This window comes from Petaurus breviceps, unplaced genomic scaffold (assembly GCF_028583685.1).
Source record: "Petaurus breviceps papuanus isolate PSGF00001 unplaced genomic scaffold, PetGlider_PUasm1.0 523, whole genome shotgun sequence".
Classification (NCBI taxonomy): Eukaryota; Metazoa; Chordata; class Mammalia; order Diprotodontia; family Petauridae; genus Petaurus; species Petaurus breviceps.
This window is the reverse complement of record NW_027186356.1, coordinates 3,658,537-3,678,830: the sequence shown is the minus strand read 5'-3', so window position 1 is coordinate 3,678,830 and position 20,294 is coordinate 3,658,537. Positions and strand designations below refer to the sequence as shown.

The window sequence follows — 20,294 nt, the reverse complement described above, 5'->3', positions numbered from 1 at the left end:
AGCTGACAATATAATGAGAAGGACAGCAAGCAAACATATATGTAAAAACAATCTATATAGAGGATAAATAGGAAATAATTAACAGAAAGGAGACATCAGAAATAAAGAGAAATTGGGAAAGATCAGGATCTGTATTTTATGCTTTTTTTTAATGTTCTCAACAGCACCTGGTAAGGCACTGAATATAGAGCAATTGTTCCAAAAAGATTAATTGATAGACTGATTCATTATTTCAGTGGCCTAGTTTATATAGAAGTTACCAGGAAACACACGTCAACATAAAATTTTAGACATATTTAGGTTTTAATATATTATGTGCATTACTTTTTTAACCTCAAAGGAAAAAAGAAAACAAGGCAGTGCTCCAGCATTATGAATGTCCTCTATGGAGAATTTATGGTCAAACATGGACATGAATTCTCATGGAACAAAATGCCCGGCAAAAGTGATGATCTATAAGGTAAAGGACATGTCATCAAACTACTGAAATCACAGATGTCTAATGTACCATCTGGGTGAGTTATTATCCTATACTTCTCCTTTCCTTTCCTTGAGAAAGTAATCTATAGCTGATATGTTCCCTACTTCTCTGCCTCTCTTCTTAATTTTCTAAAGTAGTTGTGGGTTACAACCATATGGGATCAAGTAACTGATTGGGGGATCTCGGAAAAATTTGGCAACAGCAAAAGGTTTATAAATGTGAAAATACCAAAAATTAATTCAAAATCAAACGTCTAACGAATCTGAGGTGTTTCTGGCTTGTCCAGGCTGCAAAGTGCAACTTCACTGCAGCCTTGGTTTTGAACACACTAGGTGCACATCACAGGACACCAACAAAAACACGTTAAGTCAAATTCAAGACTATTGTATGTTGTGAATTGCAATGTTTACCGTACATACAAAATCACTAAATGAATTTTGGCTTGGGATTACCACAGAATTTATAGTCATTTCTGAAATGGCCCTAAACACACTTCTGCCATTTTTTTACTATGTATTTATACAAAGTGGCATTCTCAGCATTGACGATTACAAAATCAAAATATCAATCAACTCTGAAAAATTCTGAAGGTGCTCTACATCCTGTAGTATCAAATATTCCACCTAGACTTAATTCTTTATATAAAAACAAACAAGCACATCAATCTCATTAGGATGCAAATTTGCTTTCATCTTTAATAAATGGTAAAATCATATGTATACCAAAGAATTGTTTTAAAATACATTTCTTTATAATTTATTGTCAGTAAATGTTTGATTTGTATACCTATTTTATAAACCTATATATCCGGGGTCATATAAAAATTTCTTAGGCACAAAGGTTAACTAAGTGGAAAAAGGTTTTAAGAAGCCATGCTCTAATGTCCAGCTTCTGACCTCACCATTCAAAGGAACCTCTCCAAAGTTATCCATGATGATATAGTCAGCAAATCCAAAGGTATTTTTTCAAGCCTCATTCTTCTTGACTTCTCTGCAGCATTTGACATAGTTAATCACCTTCTTCCTCCTGAATACTGTCTTTTCTCTAAGGTTTTGTGATACTGCTCTCTCTTCATTCCCCTTCTACCTGTCTGACTACTCCTCCATCTCCTTTGCTGGTTATTTATCCAGGTCATGCCCACTATTCATGTGTATCCCCCAAGACTCTGCCCAGGGTAGGCCCTCATTTTCTCTTTTCTATTTATATGGAGTATCCCAAAAGCCTTAGTGTAGTTTTAAGCTTTAACTTCAGAATTATAAATGCTATAAACTTACCCAAAAAAATGGAAATTTAAATAAGTTTATCTTATACTCTAAACAATAAATTTTTAATTTTAACAAGACAGGGTACCTTGTCATGCACTGACTTTTTAACAGTTTTTCTAGAGGACATTTTCTCAGACTGGATCAGCAGAGGAGGTGCTCTTAGTTGGCCACCTTGATCACCTGATCTGTCTCCATTAGACATTTTCTTGTGGTCATGTCAAAACTGTTATTTTGCATCAAAACCTTATGCTTTGAATAATCAGAAGGCAGGATTACAAGTGCTATCCTTTCAGTCACTGAGTAGCAGCTGAAGAAAGTTTTTACAAAGTCTGAAAATAATCGACTGGAACAAGTGATATATTACACAAGACAGTGGTTATGTTGAATTTTAATAACATCACTATTTTAAAATGTTGAATAACCTTTCCAAAGATATTTTTTATAACTATGTAGTATTAGTACCTCTTGTAATGGTTATGAGATTTGAAGATCTTCCATGCCCCTTGAATTACTGATGTAAGAGGAAGGAGTGGAGCAAGAGGAAGCCAGAGCCAAGCTAGCTTCAATTCGTGACTGGAAGCAGGCTGCAGCACTGAACTCCTTTTTTTTTTTTTTTTGAGCCAGCCAGAATTTCTGCTAAGGACTCCTGCTGAGGACTGCCAGGAGGGGAACTGCAGGGGGCCATAGTTGCTGGGAGGCTGGGAGCAAGCTGCATGGACGCTGAGCAGTTGCCTTGCCGTAAGTGAAAAGAGGAGGATCGTTGCCTGCGGTAGCCTGTTTTGTTTTGAAGGCTTGAAAATGTGGGTGTTTACTACATTAACTACATGTGCCAACTTCATAACTACTGTGACGGCTTTGACTTTCTGGTTTTGGGACTCAGTTTTCTGGTATTTGAATAAATAGTCTAGCTATATCTTCCATGTAGAGAGCCTGTTACATTTTGTGATTAATAACCATCTCAGCATATTTATAGTTACTGTAGGCATTGTGAATACTGCATTGTTGATACACCTCTGAAGGTAGATTATAATCTGCACTAAGACTTTTGGGACGCCCTATCCTACCTCACAGTGATCTTATCTGCTCTAGGCACATGATTCTTTCCAGAGTTTCAGTCCCACATCTATCTTTTGGTCACCTCATGCTAGCTGTCCTATAAGCATCCCAAACTCAACATATACAAAACAAAACTCATTATCTTCCCCAAAAAACCACTCCCTGCTTCTAAATCACTCTATTACTATGCAGAGTACTAGGAGACTCCCAGTCATTCAGGCTAACAACTTCAGTGTCATGCTCACCTCCTTTACTTACACTCACTTCCCATATCCAATCCACTGCCAAACTGGTCCTTTCTATTTAAATTAAAATCAACAAGCATTTATTTAAAGATCCTGTGAATCTTTCCTCAGTCACAGAGCCTTCTACCTGCCCTCTAGTGGCCCCTAACAAAAAGAGAAAGATCAGTTTCTGTAACAATCAATCAGCAGGTATTTAAGTGCCTACTCTCTGACAGACACATTGTTAGGTGTTAAAAATACAAATACAAAAGTATTTTGCTTGTTATGGACCTTAAACTGTAAAAAGGGGGGGAGGAACAGAGAGAAGAAGCAGTTTGTGTACACAGATAAAGAGAAAAATAAATGCACAGCAATTTGCAGTTGGAGAGGAGCTAACAATTTGGGTGATCAGGAAAGGCTTCTTGAAATAAAAGATAATATTAAAGTTAAGCCTTGAAGGGACATGGGGGCTTTAAAAGGCAGAGGGGAGAGGAAGAGAGTATTCCAGGTTTTGGGGACAGTGCTTGGCAAAAGCACAGAGCCAGGAGATGGAATGCCATGTATAGGGAGCATCAAGGAGGTTAGTCTGGCTAGCGCTTGGAGTGTGTGAGGGGGAGCAATGTGTGACCAGTCTGGAAAGACAGGTTGTAGCCAGATTGTAAAGGGCTTTATATGCCAAACAGAGGGTTCATCTTTTATCCTACAGGCAGTGGGGAGACAGTAAAACTTCTTGATAAGAGTGTCATGATCAGGCCTATAATTCAAGAATATAATTCTGGCAGCTGTTAGAGGATGGTTTAGAGAGTGAAGAAACTGGAGACAAGGAGCTCAATCAGAAGGCTATCACAGGGGTGGCCAGGTAGCACAGCGAGTAAGAGCACCGGCTCCAGTGTTGAGAAGACCTGGAGATCGAATCCTGGGCTCAGACATTTAGCACCCCACCCAGAAACACCTGGCTGTGTAACCTTGAGCAAGTTACTTAACCCCAATTGCTTAGGGGCGGCCAGGTGGCTCAGCGAGTAAGAGCACCAGCTCCAGTGTCAGGATGACCTGGATCAAATCTGGGCTCAGATACTCACACCACACCCAGAAATAATAACTGGCCGTGTAACCTTGAGCAAGTTACTTAACCCTGATTGCTTAAAAAAAAAATAAATAAGGCTATCGCAAACAGTGCAAAAAAAATCTTTTAACTTGTCCACTTCTATCCTCCTAGCTATGCATATGAAGGCCACTGGACTAGCTTCATTTCTTCTCCTCCCTCTCCAAAGGAATGATTCATTTTCAGTAGACAGAATAGGTGTGATCCCCATTCTAAAGCCAAGGAAACTGAAGTCTGGCGTGGTCAGATGATGTGCTCAGGGTCACACAACCACTAAGTGCTATAGAGCCAGGAAACAATGCCAGGTTTCCTGACAACTACAATGCTTTTTCCACTACACCACCCCATTTCTTAGCAAAAATCCTCTCAAGCCGGTGTTTTTATTTCATGATAAAGACTAGCAACTGCCTCACAATCACATTTTTAAACCATATTCTTCCTTCATTTTATACTCACACCCAGATCTCTCATATAAATACCATTCTCTCCACTCGCACATCACTTTCTTCTTTTTCAATGCACTCATTTTTTTTATTGTTTTATCTTTTTTTTTATTTTAGACTTAGGAGGCAGCTGGTGGAGCAGTGAATAGAGCACTTATCCTGGAATTGGGAGGGCCTGAGTTCTAATCCAGCTTCAGACACTTGATATACCGGATTAGCTGTGTGACCTTGGGCAAGTCACTTAACCCCAACTGCCTTGCATTCAAAAAAATGTAAAAAAAAATTTTAGACAGAAATACTAAAACTTTAATACATAATAGAAAATGAAACATATTATAAACTTAAATATTAAAACTTAAACATAAAATAAGAAAAGAAAAAAACATGTCATGTGCACAGCAGAACATAAGAGAGGATTCAAAATATACAGCAATAAATTTCCATTTCAAGAAAGCCTATATAATAAATACTATGTGTTGTGTTGAGAGCTGTTCATCTTTTCTTTCCTTCCTTGTAGGCTTTCCTTTGATCTCTGCTGTACACTTTTTACTTTTTCCCCCCTTCTTCCTCTCCCCTTTCCAGGCTACAATTAAGTGTGGATATATTACATGCATACATATATATATACATATATACACATATACATACATACTTATATAAACATACTTTCCCTAACAGATTCTATGCCTAATCTTTATTTCATGTTTGTGGGTATCTCTTTTCCTATTCCTCCTGACTCCTCTACTTTACTTCTATCTGCTACGTTGCCCTATTACTTAACCTACCCCCACTCCAATGATCCCTCCCATATCCTCCCATTCCCATAAATCTAAACACCCTTCTATACCCCCCTTTAACCTATTCCCTTGCCTTCCCCTCTAAAGAGACCCCTCCCTTATCCTCCCCCCCTTGCCTATCCCCTTAGCATTATATTTCTTTCTAAATTTAGAAGGCTTTTGTACTCTCACACATTCCTTTCATACAGACTCTTCTCACCTTTGAGTGAACTATTATTACAGAAGTCTTCTTCTTAGTCTCCCAGCCTAGTCTAATATCTCCTCACTCCAACCTATATTCCACCAGCTGCCAGTGACCTTCCTAAAGCACAAGTCCTCCACCACCACTTCACTAAACTCCAGTGGTTCCCTATTACCTCTAGGATCATTTAAAGCTCTTCACATTTGACCGCTTCTCCCCGCTCAAGCTATGCTACACATGTGCCCCATCCCCAAGCTGCACAAGCAGTCCTCCGTGTCAGAAATGTGCTCCTCCCATCTCTCCTCTGCCTCTTGGAATCATTGGCTTCTGCAGCTTTCTTCCGGAAGTCTTTCCTAGTCCTCCAAGAAGCTTCAGTGTGTACATGTACCTTATTAGAATGTAAACTTTTGAGAATAGGGACCCTTTTGCTTTTGTCCCTGGGTCCCTAAACATTCATAGTAGGCACTTAATAAATGTTTATTTTTTAATTAAGTGAAGGTAATAAGCTCCTTGAAGGTAATATAGCAATCCCACAATCAGTGACTGATTTTCTAATTCTCCCTTTCTTTATGATGCAATAAGAATAAGTAAGTTTAATAGATATTTTAAAACCAGTACCATTAAAAATGACCATATGCTATCTAGCCCATTAGATTTTAAGGTCTTTAATGGTTAAGTATTGTCACTGTTCTATAAAGCATCAATCACTATACTGTACATACTCAAAGAGTAACTCAATACAACTGATTTAGGATCTAAACATAGAATAGAAATGACACTGAAGGAATTCATTCCAATAAAGAGCTTGATAGAGCTTCCCATATTGACAAAAGCATTACAAGTTGCTTAGGTCATTACAAGGTTCAGATATCCTGACAACATGAACTGGAATGGATGGCTTTCACAGTCATAGTGACAAAAAAGGAAGATGCTTGTCTGTGAGAATAGCAAGGTGACACAATTTGAGGCATCTTAATCTGTAAACTGACACTGAGATCAATAGTACCATCTAGTCCAGAGTCAGAAGTTCCACTTTCCTTATCTGACTAACACTAAGGACAAGATGCAAGAAAACAATTTTAAAGTTTAACTTAGATGAAATAGAAAAAAGATGCTATATGTACCAAACGCCAAGGCAATGTTTATCAGTAAGTCAGCTACATAATTATAGGATCATTTTAGATAAGAAATGGTCAGGAGGCTCAGGTTTCAAGAAATCTAAGAATGTTTCTCATCTCAGTATTCAAATAATTTTTAGCAGTTGAAGTGAAATTAATCTACTTTTTTTTCCTTTTCCCATTATCCCTAAGGTTCACACCTTTCTGATCTTTCTTAAAAGTGTGAGCTGATGTTACAATCAAGCATGTATAACAGGAACATCTTTTTTCTAAAGATCTCAGAGTGTTATACCACATTCACTAGTCTTTCATATCCTGTGAAACAGGAGTTAAGGATGGTTACTAAGTGATAAGTCTTAATGATAAGTCTTAAATCAAGAAAAGGCAAATCTGATTCTAAGATAAAGATCTTTACTCTCAGGCCAGGCCGGTGCTCCAGCAAGAAGACAACGCTACATTCCAACAAGCATTCCTTGGAGAAATAAGAGTTAGAAATTATTTTAGGGAAAGGAAAGGTGGCATGGAAATACTGAGAATAAAATACTAAGATTCAAGAAATGTAAAAAATAACTAGCCGTGTGACCTTGGGCAAGTTGCTTAACCCCAATTGCTTAAAAAAAAAAAAAAAAGAAACGTGTATAAAACACAAGAGTTGTCAAATTTAACTATCAAAAAGAAATATGGGCAAAAACAAAATCAGTTTTACCTGGACATGGATACCAAAGGGTACCTTAAAGTCTCCTTGATCATTTACTCTGTAACCATCCCCAGTGGCTGACACAGAGGATGTACTGAATAGCTTGCTGATTTATTGATCCACATTTATTTTCAGGGTAAGAGAGAGTTGTAGGTAGAAAGAAATCCTAGATTCAATGGAAAGGGGCTTTGACAAGAACTAAAGCATGGGATTATATGCTAAGAGGAAAAGAGTAAATGAGCAGTTGAGGGAGGAAAAAGAAATAAGGAGATACTATGAAGTTAACTCTATCTCCTTCACAACTTTCCTACATACCTCAATTTTCCCTACCTCTCACTTTAAAATGATTTATTCAATATTTTCCTATCTGTGCCTTAACTAGTACCTACTCCATACCAACCTCAGCCTACAAAAGACTAACCCAGCCTTCAAGGCTCAGGTCAAGTCTTACTTTAATACTCAGAATAGTGCCTTAACACATAACAGTGTTTGCCACATAGTACACACTTACTAAATACTTTTGCTTTCATTCATGTTATCATTACTTAACTGCATACCTAACCCTTCCAATGACACAGGGGGCTCCTTGAGGAAGATTTCCCTTCAATATAAAATAATTTCCTAACAATTTGAGTGGAATAAAAATGGAAATGCTGCCTTTCAAGGTAATGACTTCCCCATCCCTGAAACTAGTTAGATGCTTCATAACCATTTGCTGGAGTTATTACAAAAGGTATTAATGCAACAGGCAGGGGGTTGGTCTAGGTGACTTTTCAGATTCCTAACAACTGTTATTCTGTTTTACATGTTTGGTCTTAACTCTCTCACAAACCCATATCATAATAAGCACAATATCTACAGAAATAAGAAAGAAAAACTGACCGTATGGACCAAAATAAGCAAATCATGGATGAAAAATTGTCAGATGCCAGAGTCTTGGGCATGGAACTCCAAGTTACGGTTATTTTGTATTTACCAGTTTTGCCTTTACCCCCGACCACCTTCCCAGAATCTGACAAATATATATTGGGTTAAATTAAGATCAAATGCTGAAACTTGAGACAATGTTTCTTCAACAAAATTTTCTACCTAGTCTTAAATCTCCCATGCCCCACCCCCCAACAGAAAGGATCATCAAGCTTTGATTAGTAAGCAAATTAAGACATTTTCCCCACTACTTTAAAGCACAGCACTTAAAACCGAGTTTAGCATGTGACAGTTCATCTCTCTCCTTCCTCTGACCTGTTCTAGCACTTACCTGTTCTAGCACTCTACTCTGTGTTACAGTTCTAGCCTTATCTTATCCTTTCTACTAAATTGTAACCCTTTGAGGGAAGCAGGGACCATTCCCTAGTCACTTTCATATCCCTCTGTTATAATGCCTAGAATTGAACTGAATGACACTAATTCAATGATAAATATTCCAAATGCGTCTGTTACTCTAAAACTTAAGAATCATGCTGACCATACCTAGAGTTTGGACTTTAACCACTTACATGTACTATGTCTTGTTGTTCATTTATGTCTAAATTTAATGTCATCTACTTCCTGATCTTGTATATATGTACCAATGCTATGTGAGATTATACCTTCCGGTGAAAGGGGATGGTTCTCTCTGTACTGTGCCTCTTACCACACCATAAGTAATAAAAGCACTTAAAAAATAACTGATTGTTAGAGACGGAAGGGGTTCTGAAGATCATTTACTCCAATCTCTAAATCCAATAAGTGTGAACACGGAAGCCTTAAGTAACTTTAATGGCTGAACTGGCAAAACACATGTATCCTCTCAGTCCACTATTCCTTCCATTATCTCTTCTGTATCTATTAAAATGCCTCAAAATCTGGCGAAAACAAATCAACCAACATGAAGTCAAGGATCTTGTAAAAATAGACATTCCATCCGAATAAGTCATTTTACACCAGGATATCACTTGTTTAAAATCATCTTAGATACAAAGCTTCATCCTGTATTTCAATGTCAAACTTCAACTCCTTCCAACAACGCAGACAGCCACCCCTCTACACCTTAAGCAAGAGTCTGAGGGTTTCTTCGGGCCCCCAAATTCACCCCTGGGGGGGGCCAGGCTGGTGCTGAGCCTCCGAAACCCCCGCCAGCCCGGACCTGAGAGGCCGGACCTGAAGCTTTTCCAGTCTGCTCGGGCTGCCTCCAAGTCACCTCCATGTCACAATGAGGCACGAAACCAGGACCCGGGCCAGCTCCAGCAGGGGCTCAAACTGCAGCCAAGAGTCCGACCTACGGCTGCTAAAGCCCGAGGTTCAATGGAAAACTTGAACGGCAGAGATGTGATCAGAATGGGCTCGGGCCAGGGCCGCGAAGAGCGCGGGGATCGGGGTCCACAGCCCCCGGGAGAATGAATGGCTCCCCTCCCCTCCCCTCCCCCGCCGTCTTTCTCACTCTCGGGTGTCCTACTCACAACCACTCCCTCCTCCCTCTCAGCCCAGAGTCCTCAGCCCACATTCCTCCTCCGGGGGCCTGCAGCCTCCTTCTCCTCCTCCTCCTGCTTCCTCTTCCTCCTCCTCCTCCTCCTCCTCCTCCTACTCCTTCCAGCGCCCAGGATGACATGTCACGCTGGTCGGGCCTGGAGGGGATCTCCAAGCGCTCGGCCGCCACCCCACTCCCCAGGCTCACGCTCCCTGGGTCTGTCACCTCCGAGGAGGGGGGAGCCGACCCCGCCAGGGTCACGGCCGCCAAGGCGGCCCGCGCTCCCGGCGCCTCCCCTGAGGCGGTCCCGGCCTGCTCCGCGCTCCCCGCCCCGGCCCTGCCCGGCCCAGGCCGGAGCCCGGGCCCGCCGCCTCGGCCAGCCCCGCGAGGGCCTTGCGCGCTCTGGGGTCCGCCCCCGTCTCCCCTGCCGCCCCCTGGCCCCTACCTGCTGGGAGAGCGGAATGAGCGGAGCCGCCATCTTCGCCCCGCTCCGGCACCGACCGACCTACGGCGGGGAGAGGAGGGGCCAGCAGGAGCCGGGGCTCCGTGCGCGCGCGGCGTTACGCTACGCAACGCAGCGCAGCCCAGGGCCCCGCCCCGAGAGCGCAGGTGGGGCTGGGGGGCGGTGGAGGGTCGGTCTCGGCCGCGGCAGAGAGACGCTGCGCTGCGAGAGGCGAAGGGGCGTGGCCTTAAAGAGCCAGAGGATCGCACCGCCTCCCAACTTCCCCTCCCATTCATTGACCCCGCCCCCTGCCCCTATCCTCACTCCCTCCAAAAGAAGTCGGTGGCACAGCACTTAAGAGAGTAATAAAATAGGCTCACTGGCATCAGTGCTGCAGTGGACTGGAAAGCAGAAGAAATTGGTCTCGGATCTGGGCTCAGCAGCTGTAACTATGTGAACCTGAGCAAGTCACTTCCCATCTTCTACTCTTGTGACCTTGGGCCGCTCGCTGGACCTGCACGTTGAAAGCTTGGAGCAGATCTGGGGCTCTTACCCGTTTTGTGTGTCCTGAACCTCTTTGACAATCTGGTAAAGCCTGTGGACCACGTCTCAGAATGTGGCTTTTAAATGCATCCAATAAAATCTATAGGGTTAGAGAGGAAACCAGTAAAATTGAAGTACAACTATCAAAATAGATTTTTTTTTTTAATTCGGGAACTACTAGGTGAAGAAACTCCTTGATTACCCTTCTTAATTCCAAAACCTTCCCTCTCATCTGCTAGTTATCCTGTATATAGCTTGCTTTGTATATATTGGTTTGCATATAATTTGAATTTGCTTGTTTGCACGTATTTCGTATTTACATGTCTCCCTCGTTGGATTGTAAACTCCTGGAGGGCAGAGCCTGTGTTTTTTCCTTTTTTTTGTATCCCCAGGGCTTAGCACACTGATTTACCTGGCACCTTCTGGCCTTTAAAAAATCTGTATTACAGTAATTGACTAAACTCACTTAGATTCCTCCCTCTCAACACTCCCCAGATTCAATCTATTGCCAAAAGCCAATCTATTTTTCTCCTTGATTAATACTGCCACCAACCACCCCGATGCTGGCCCCTTCCTCCTCACCTCACACCTTCAAGATTGTACTAGCCTTCTGTGGTCTCCCTGTCCAGAGTCTCTCCCCACTTCAGACCATCTTCCACTCAGCTGTCAAAGTGATCTTCCTAAAGCCCGGGTATGACCCTGTTACCTCCCTACTTAATAAAGTCCAGCAGCTTGCTGTCACCTCCAGACCAAACATAAAATCCTGTGTTTGGGGTCCAAAGCCCTATGTAACCTCCCACCACTACCACCTTCCCAGTTTTACACCTTATACCCTCCCTTTCTCCAGTCCAGTTACATTGACTGTTCCTCCAACAAGACCCTCAATGTCCTAACTCCAGGCATTTTCACTGACTGTCCGCCATGACTGGGATGCTCTCCATCCTCATCCCTGTCTCCTAGCTTTCCTGATCTCCTTTAAGGCTCAACTAAAATCTCGCCTGCTACAGAAAGCCTTTCCTGATTCTCCCTTTCCTTTGTTGTTTATTTCCAATTTATCCAGTTTTTTTATAGGGCAGCTAGTGGTGCATTTGGATAGAGTGCTAAGCCTAGAGCCCGGAAGACTCAATTCAAATCCGGTCTCAGATACTAGCTGTGTGACCTTGGGCAAGTCACTTAACCCTGTTGGTCTCCATTTCCTCATTTATAAAATGAGCTGGAGAAGGAAATGACAAACCACTGCAGTATCTCTACCAGGAAAACTCCAAGTGGGGCTGTGAAGAGTTGGACAGGAATGAAAATGACTGTGAAAGCTTGTGTTTATATATAGTTATTTTCAATTGTCTCCCCCAAGAGACTGAGATCCTTAAGAGCAGGGACAGTCTTTTGCCTCTTTTTGTATTGCCACTACTTAGCACAGTTCCTAGTGAGTACTAAGTATTTAATAATTGTTTATTGACTGACTTCCAACCCTACATCTATGACTCCTCCTCTGGAGCTAAGTTATCCTTCCCCCTGCACCCCAGCTTGATCCATAATTCCTGGGTATGTGCCTCGACTCTGGGTACCTTTAAATTATGCCCATACTTCCAATGGACACTGTGTAATTTGTGGAGCTAATTTTATTATTATCCCCATTTTATGGACGATGAAAACAAGACTAAAAGTTTTTGACTTGCTTTACTGAGTCAGTATTCAAACTCGGGTCTTCCAGACCCATCTGTTACATCACCTAGTTCCTCTGGACATTCCAGGTCATCCCTGTCTATTTAAACTTTGGCACCCAGAGTTGAACACAGGTCTCCAAATAAAGCTATAATTTCTCTCTTTCTAGAAGTTAGGTTGATGTTAATTTTTTCTTTGTGTGCTTTTTTTGGCTGCTGACTCAGATTGAGTGAAGTCCATTAAAATTTCCAGATAAACAGAGGGCTGTGCCTGGAGTCAGGGAGACTTGAGTTCAAATCCAGTCTCAGCTACTTACTAGCTGTGTGACCCTCGGCAAAACTCTTAACCTCTCTTTGCCTCAGTTTCCTCATCTGTAAAATAGAATTAATCAGCTGCCTTCTGGGGTTGCTGTGAGGATCAAATGAGATAATAATTGTACAGTGCTTAGCACATTGCCTGGCACATAGTAGATGCTATATAATTGTTAGCTATTATTATTATCCTTTTTTTAAAGAAAAATTACAGTTATCATTATGCAATGTTCTATTATTAGACTCAACCCTCTCTGGCCTTTCAAGATCCTTTGGGATCTGTCATCCAGTGAAGTAGTGGTGGTAGTAATAGTAGTAGTAATTGTTGTTGTTGTAGTAACAATAATTTCTAGTGCTTTAAGGTTTGCAAAGCACTTTACACTTATTCTCTCTTTTGATCTTCACAACAACCCTGAGAGGGAGGTGCTTTTATTATCCCTATTTTACAGAAGAGGCTGGCAGAGGTTTAAGTAACTTGCCCAGGGTTACTCAGCTAACAAAGTGTCAGAGTTCAAATTTGAACTCGAGTCTTCCTGACTCCAGGACCATCTACAGGCCTTTTCTAGCTCTCTTTTCTAGCTGTCCTTCCTAGCTTTCTGTCATCTGCTAATTTGATGAGCGTTCAATATCTATGCCTTCATTGAAGTCATTGATAAAAAAAATATTAAATGGTACAGAGCCAAGAACAGATCTCCGGGGCACTCCACTGGAGACCTCCTGTCACACTGGGCACAAAGAAATGAAGTCAATCAGGCAGACCTGTTCTGTTTTGCTTTTAGTATATTAAAGAATTTTGAACTTTGAAAAATCAATTTTATTTATATCTTTTGTTTTTACATTACCTATGTTGCCCAGTTTCTCTCTCTTTCTCCCCTCCCAAAAAGCTATCCACCGTAACAAATAATTTTTTTAAAGGAGAGAAAAAAAAATTCAGCAAAGCCTATCAATACATAGGAAAAATCTGACATTATATGTAAGGTCCCACACCCATGTCACTCCCCCCCCCAAAGGAATGGAGGTCATTGGTTGCATAATCTGCTCTTGATAAAGTCTTAGGGGCTCATTGTAATCAGAGTTTCCCTTTCTAGATATTAGTCAATCTTCTCTCCAGTGACCCCCTCTAGGAATTAGAAAAAAAAATTGACCCATTTTCTTGGAATTAAAGATAAGCTCACTATAGTATAATTTGAAGACTCTGTTTTTGTTCTTTTTTTGAAAATCAGTAAACTGTCCTTCTTCAGTCTTGTGGGACCTCTTTCATTTTGCATAATTTTTCAGATATCACCAAAAGTGACCCAGTCATCAGATCTTCCAGTTCTTTCAGAATGCAAGGATGTGGTTCATCCAGGTCAGGCAACTAGAATTCTTCCAGAGCAACAAGACGTTCCCTTACCATCTCCTTGCTTAAGTTTGCCCTGTGGTACCAACACTTGGCTGAACTGATTGGAACTAGCCTTTCATTTTAAGAACTGAGGAAAGGTGACCTCAGGTATTTTGACCCAGCCTTTAGCCCCTCCACCAATCCTTACAACCCTGCCAGGAGCTTATGGGGTATTCGGGGAGGACTGAGCCTCTGTTGGTGGGGGGCACCAAGTCTTTTTCAGAGCTGTTGATCCACCCTTGGTGAAAAGTCATGAAAAAAAATACAACCTGTGACCCTAGAGTCTAACATTTCTTCCTCAAACTTCATAATTGTTGTCAATATTTTTTAGAGTTCCTTTTACAAGTATCATTTATGCCCACATGAAAATCATCAGAAGTGGGGAGTTGTTATTCACCTTGATAAGTCTTGGGAAGTTCTCCATTATGTCCAGGATACACTCCCTATCTCTTCAATAGGTAGCTGCCTCTGTCCCTCAGAGGAAGGAATCCCCTCCCATTTCAACTACTCTTCTCTTCTTCCTCAGCCCTTTACTTTGGGATTACTCTTCTGGATCACTCCTCCAGCTCCACACTATCATTCTATGGAGGACAAGTGGCTTCCTTCTCCTCAGACTATCTAGCTATTTCCTCTTCATCAAGAGTCTCAAATCCGTCTTTGAGTTCTAATTGTATAATTGTCCTTGTTCCTCTCCTTTTCCTCTGTATAACACTCTTCTATATTGCATCATCTTAACAAAGATCAAGTCTCCTCTCCTCTACTTCAGACCTGCCCCCCTCCCCTTTTTTCAATTAAAGACTTGCTTCTGTTTCTCTTAGAAACCTCTAGTTCTCCCTAACAACCTGGAGTACGGTGAAGCATCCCTCTGCCTCTCTGGAGGTGAGTTTCTTCTCCCCTCTGAGAGAACAGTCTACACTTAGAACACAGATAATAGTCACTAGGTTGTAGCAGAAATACAAATATTGCACATTCAATGCAAGTCACTTGTACAGTTTTCCCTACCCTTGATAATGGTTGAGATTTTCAGCCTTGCTTCTGGGCTACTTGTGGGTGCTTACATCTCAACCCTAAACCTGGAGAAAACTTTTTAAAGCCAATTATTACCTCTTGATCACTTGACAAATCCACTCAAATCCCTTTCCTTTGTTAATCACACCCACCTTCTGACTAATACCAGGCCAGTCTATTTCATCAATTTGCTACACACACCAACCCACTCCATCAATTTGTCACTTTTCTTTTCTAATTTATCTTGGCTAAATCTTGCCAATAACTTTCTCCTTATCAAGTCTGCCTCTCCAGACTTGGTCAATTCCCTTCTGGGTCCTCCTTAATCCTCCATAATCATTTTACAGCTTCTTTAATTGTCTTGATCCTGCTTCTGTTTCAACCAATAACTAAAATCAAGACCAGTATCTGGGTCTGAGATTGTTGTCCTTTCAATTTTCCTCAATTTCACCCAAATTTTACTAAATTTCTCTTCCCCAAATTAAACCTCTGCTCTTCCTTAAATCCTCCATGTCCCTTCTATGATTTCCTTCACACAAATAAAGTCAGATCTAACTAATTGGAAAAACATCAGTTGCTCATGGCTGGGTTGAGTTAATAGAATAAAAATGACAATTGTAGCTAAATTAAATTTTATCTATTTAATGCCATACCAATCAATCTACCAAAAAATTACTTTATAGAGCTAGAAAAAAATAGTAACAAAATTCATTTGGAAGAACAAAAGGTCCAGAATATCAAGGGAATTAATGAAAAGAAATGCTAGGGAAGGTGGCCTAGCCATACCAGACTTTAATCTGTATTATAAAGCAGCAGTCATCAGAACTACTTAGTACTGACTGAGGAACAGAGTAGTGGGTCAGTGGAATAGATTGGGTACATGAGACTCAGCAGTCAATGACTATAGTAATCTATTGTTTGATAAACCCAAAGACCCCAGTTTTGGGGATAAGAACTCACTATTTGACAAAAACTGCTGGGAAAACTGGAATATATAGTATGGCAGGATCTGGGCATAGACCAATATCTAACACCATATACCAAAATCAAGTTGAAATGGGTGCATGATCTAGGTATAAAGGCTGATACTGTAAGCAATCTGGGCTAGCAAGGACCTGTCAGATTTATGGAGAAGGGAAGATTTTATGACAAAACAAGAGGTAGAAAGCATTATAAAATGAAAATGGATAATTTTGATTATATTAAATTGAAAAGTTTCCATACAAATAAGGCCAATGTAACCAAGATTAAGAGGAAAGTGGAAAATTGGGAAAGAATTTTTCAACCAGTCTCTGATAAAGGCCTCATTTCTAAAATATACAAAGAATTGAGTCATATCTATAAGAATACAAGTCATTCCCCAACTGTTAAATGGTCAAAGGATATGAACAGGCAGTTTTCTGAGGATGAAATTAAAGATATCTATAAGCATAAGAAAAAATGCTCTAAATCACCATTGATTAGAGAAATGCAAATCAAAACAACTCTGAGGTACAACATCTCACTGGCCAGATTGTCTAAGATGACAAAACAGAAAAAATGATAAATTCTGGAGAGGATGTGGAAAAATTGGAACACTAATGCATTGTTGGTGGAGTTGTGAACTGATCCAACCATTCTAGAGAGCAATCTGGAACTATGCCCAAAGGGCTATAAATAAGTACATACCCTTTGACCCTGAAACAACACTTCCAGGGTTGTATCCCAAAGATATCATAGAAGTGGGAGGAAGACCCATATGTACAAAAATATTTATAGCAGTTCTTTTTGTGGTGGCAAAGAATTGGAAATCAAGGGGATGCCCATCAATTAGGTAATGGCTGAACAAGTTGTGGTATATGAATATAATAGAATACTATTGTGCTATAAGAAATGAGGAGCAGAAAGACTTCATAATAACTGTAATGGGAATGCAAATTTAGAAGATCTTCCCTGCTCCTAGGCTAAAGTGCACCTGAAGCCTGGGGTGGGAGGCTTGTTTTTCAGTAGATACTTCTTGATTGGCCAGTGGGTCCAGAAGGTTGTTACATTCTCTGAGCCAGGAGAAGGCTATATAAGCCCTGATGTGTAGCTTTGTTTTGGGGGCTCACTTTGAGAAGTGTTCTGTGATTTGACATGGATTCTGGGAAGCTGTTGTCCTGAGCCCCCCCGGCTTTGAAAAAACCCAGATGTTGAAACCCAGATGTTGACTGGGTATGGATGTAATAGCTGGACAGTTTGGAAAGCTGTCTACTTGATCTGTTTCTGTCTTGATAATTCTGCCTGTATACTTTGAAGTTCGGGGTGCTGACCTTTTTCCCCTGAACAGGGTAAACGATATATGTCTGACTGATTAAAGTAAGCTTATTAACCCATTTTGAGTTGCTTTCCTTTATCAAAGCAGATCCAAGAACCTGGTGGCAGCAAACCCTGAGGACGCTTGGGGTGCTTGCTGCTACAATAACCTGGAGAGACTTATATAAACTGATGTAGAGTGAGAAGAGCAGAATCAGGAGAAATATGTACACAATAACAGACACAGCTACCTGAGTCAGCAAACATTTGGTCTCTTTGCCAAGAAGAGATATATCAGCCAAGTGCAACATTTGTTTAGAATATAAACTTGATGGTAAAATTTTATGGAGAAGGATTGTAAAAGTTAATGAGCAAGGGCGGCTAGGTGGCACAGGGAATAGAGCACTAGCCCTGGAATCAGGAGGACCTGAGTTCAAATCCAACCTCAGACACTTGACAGACTTACTAGCCATGTGACTGTGGGCAAGTCACTTAACCCCAATTGCCCTCCAAAAAAGCAAAAAAAAAAAATTAATGAGCGATATTGCTTCATAAAACAATAACAAAAGGGGAGGGGAAAATAAGGGGAAGGAAAATTGAAGGGAATATACATTTATATAGCATCTACTATGTGCCAGGACTATGTTAAGCACTTTTAAAAACAAATGTTTATGTCATTTGATCAAAAGGAAATTTACAGAAAATTTGGTGAGAGATCTAAGAAGAATAATTTTACAAGTATATAAAGATGACACTAGAAAGACAACAGATAAAAAGATAGAAAATATCTGTAAAGATTTTTATATCAAATGTTTTTCTCCATCAATGAAAATGGAATCACCATATGTGTACTTGGATATCACAGTCACTAAGGTAGTATATGAAGAAACAGAAATGGCACAAAAGAAAAGAAAGATAGGGAAAGCAACTGAACTAGACCAATATATCTGCCACTCAGTACCTATGTGACCTTGGAAAGTCATTTAACTTTGCTGGGCCTTAGCTTCCTCATCTGAAAAATGAGGTTTAAATAGGTGACCTCTAAGGTCACTTCCATCCCTAAATCTTTGATATTCTGACTAATAGGATCAAAGATTTAAAGTTAGAAGGGACTCTAGAGACCACCTAGTCCAACACATTCATTTAAGAAATGAGGAAATTGAAGCTGAGAGGTTAAATGACTTGTCCTGGGTCACATAAATAGTTACAGAGGTGAGATTTGAATCTGGATCCCATTCCAAAACTAAAGTTCTTTCTGTGGATTCCTGATCCTCTATAGAATACATGCATACATGTACACACATGTATGTGTGAGTATGTGACATGTATGACACACATGATGTTGTGCGTGTGCCCATATGTAAAATAAGTATGTGTTTGTACCAGTATGTACACATGTGTCTATACATATGGACATGCATACATGTGTGGGTTAATGTATGCATGTGCACAGATATAGACATGTATGCTGGGGTATAAGACTGGTACATTTGCATAAGACTCTCCTCACTGGCAGAGAGCATGGTGATTCAAAGGCCTATGGCTGCTAGGAGAAGTAGAATTTCTCCTGTGAGGAGAGAGTTTTTTCAGGCTTACCTCTTTGAAAGAAGTCACAAGCAGTACCAGGTTCCCTGGAGAGAAAGAAAGACTTTAGAAGGAACAGACATGTATAGGAACTGGCACCTCCTCACATCCTTTATTTCCAGCTTGGGGCACTAATGACTTTAGTGTGAGATCAGGGATTCTCTCAGCGGAGCTCGAGCTAGGAGACCTCATTCACTCCATGTAGTATATGGTATATTTCCAATCTGTCCCACTTCTCTGATTTGTGTTTGTTATAAGCTGAGATAAATGGGTTTATTTGCTATTCATTATTTTTGATGATCTTTGTATATCAAGCATTTGGTGAGAAGAGAGCCAAGTCCTTTGGTTACTGTTTAGGGCACTCCTTCCCCCATAGAGGTGAGTGACCAGGAAAGTTTCTTCAACCTAAAAATCATTTCCCCTAAGCTATTTGGACAGAGAAATAGAATTACTCTCTGGAGAATGGCACGGGCCAGCCTCATAGTCCTAAATTCCTGTTCCCCTTCAGGCAGGAATCAAGTCTCCCTTGGAGAGCAAGATTTCAGATATATCTGCTCATATCCCCATCTAACTGCACTTAGACATCACCACATGAACATACATATAACCTATGTAGGAAACACAAACCCTACCAGGTACATATACATTATGTATATAGGGTGTTCAAAAAGTCTTAGAGCACTTTCAAGCTTTAAACCTTTAAACCTTTTTTTAAGCTATTAAAGCTCTTAAGTTATTTAAACTTTAATAGCCTAAATAGTCTAAAGCTGTGCTAAGTTTTTTGGTGTGCTTCTGTATGAGTGCTCTCCCTCTCTTTCTCTTTCTCTCTCTCCTTCCCTCCCTGTCTGTCTCTGTCTCTCTCTATATATATACACACACATACTTATATACATATGCACACATAAATACATGCAAACACATACATAAATACACAACCTGTGGTTCAGGATCCCCTAAAACTCTGGGCTCACACATACTGGGTCTGCTCCTATAGGCTTACACCAGAAAGGTAACTTTCTCTTTTCTATATGGAATTATATCAGGAAATCTCCAAAGTAGAGCTTAGGTAGTAAGGATTTGTGTCTAGGATTCTTCAAAAGTAGGCAATAGGATCTAGGCTCCAAAGTAGGCCTTGAAGATAGTAGTGCTTTAAGGACATTTCACCGAAAAAGAAAATGTAAAAGACAGATATAAAACCACAGAGAGCACCCAGGAAAGCATCTGCCAGAGAGGTGCCCCTTTGAAATCCTGGGAGATCACAGGCCCTCCTCTATGCATT

At 40.6% G+C, this 20,294-nt stretch overlaps 1 protein-coding gene across 4 annotated transcripts in view; it reads right to left on the bottom strand.

Moving 5' to 3' along the window:
* The window catches only part of EPS15L1 (epidermal growth factor receptor pathway substrate 15 like 1), a 130,408-nt gene extending 119,992 nt beyond the window's left edge, over positions 1 to 10,416 (bottom strand). For 3 of the 4 annotated variants that reach the window (XM_069102115.1, XM_069102116.1, XM_069102118.1), the window contains exon 1: positions 10,256 to 10,416. In XM_069102115.1, the coding sequence (XP_068958216.1) occupies positions 10,256 to 10,288 (33 nt within the window). In that variant the 5' untranslated portion in view covers positions 10,289 to 10,416. The remainder of the gene's footprint in view (positions 1 to 10,255) is intronic. The other variant, XM_069102119.1, reaches the window with a different exon arrangement.
* Positions 10,417 to 20,294: the final 9,878 nt, after the last annotated feature.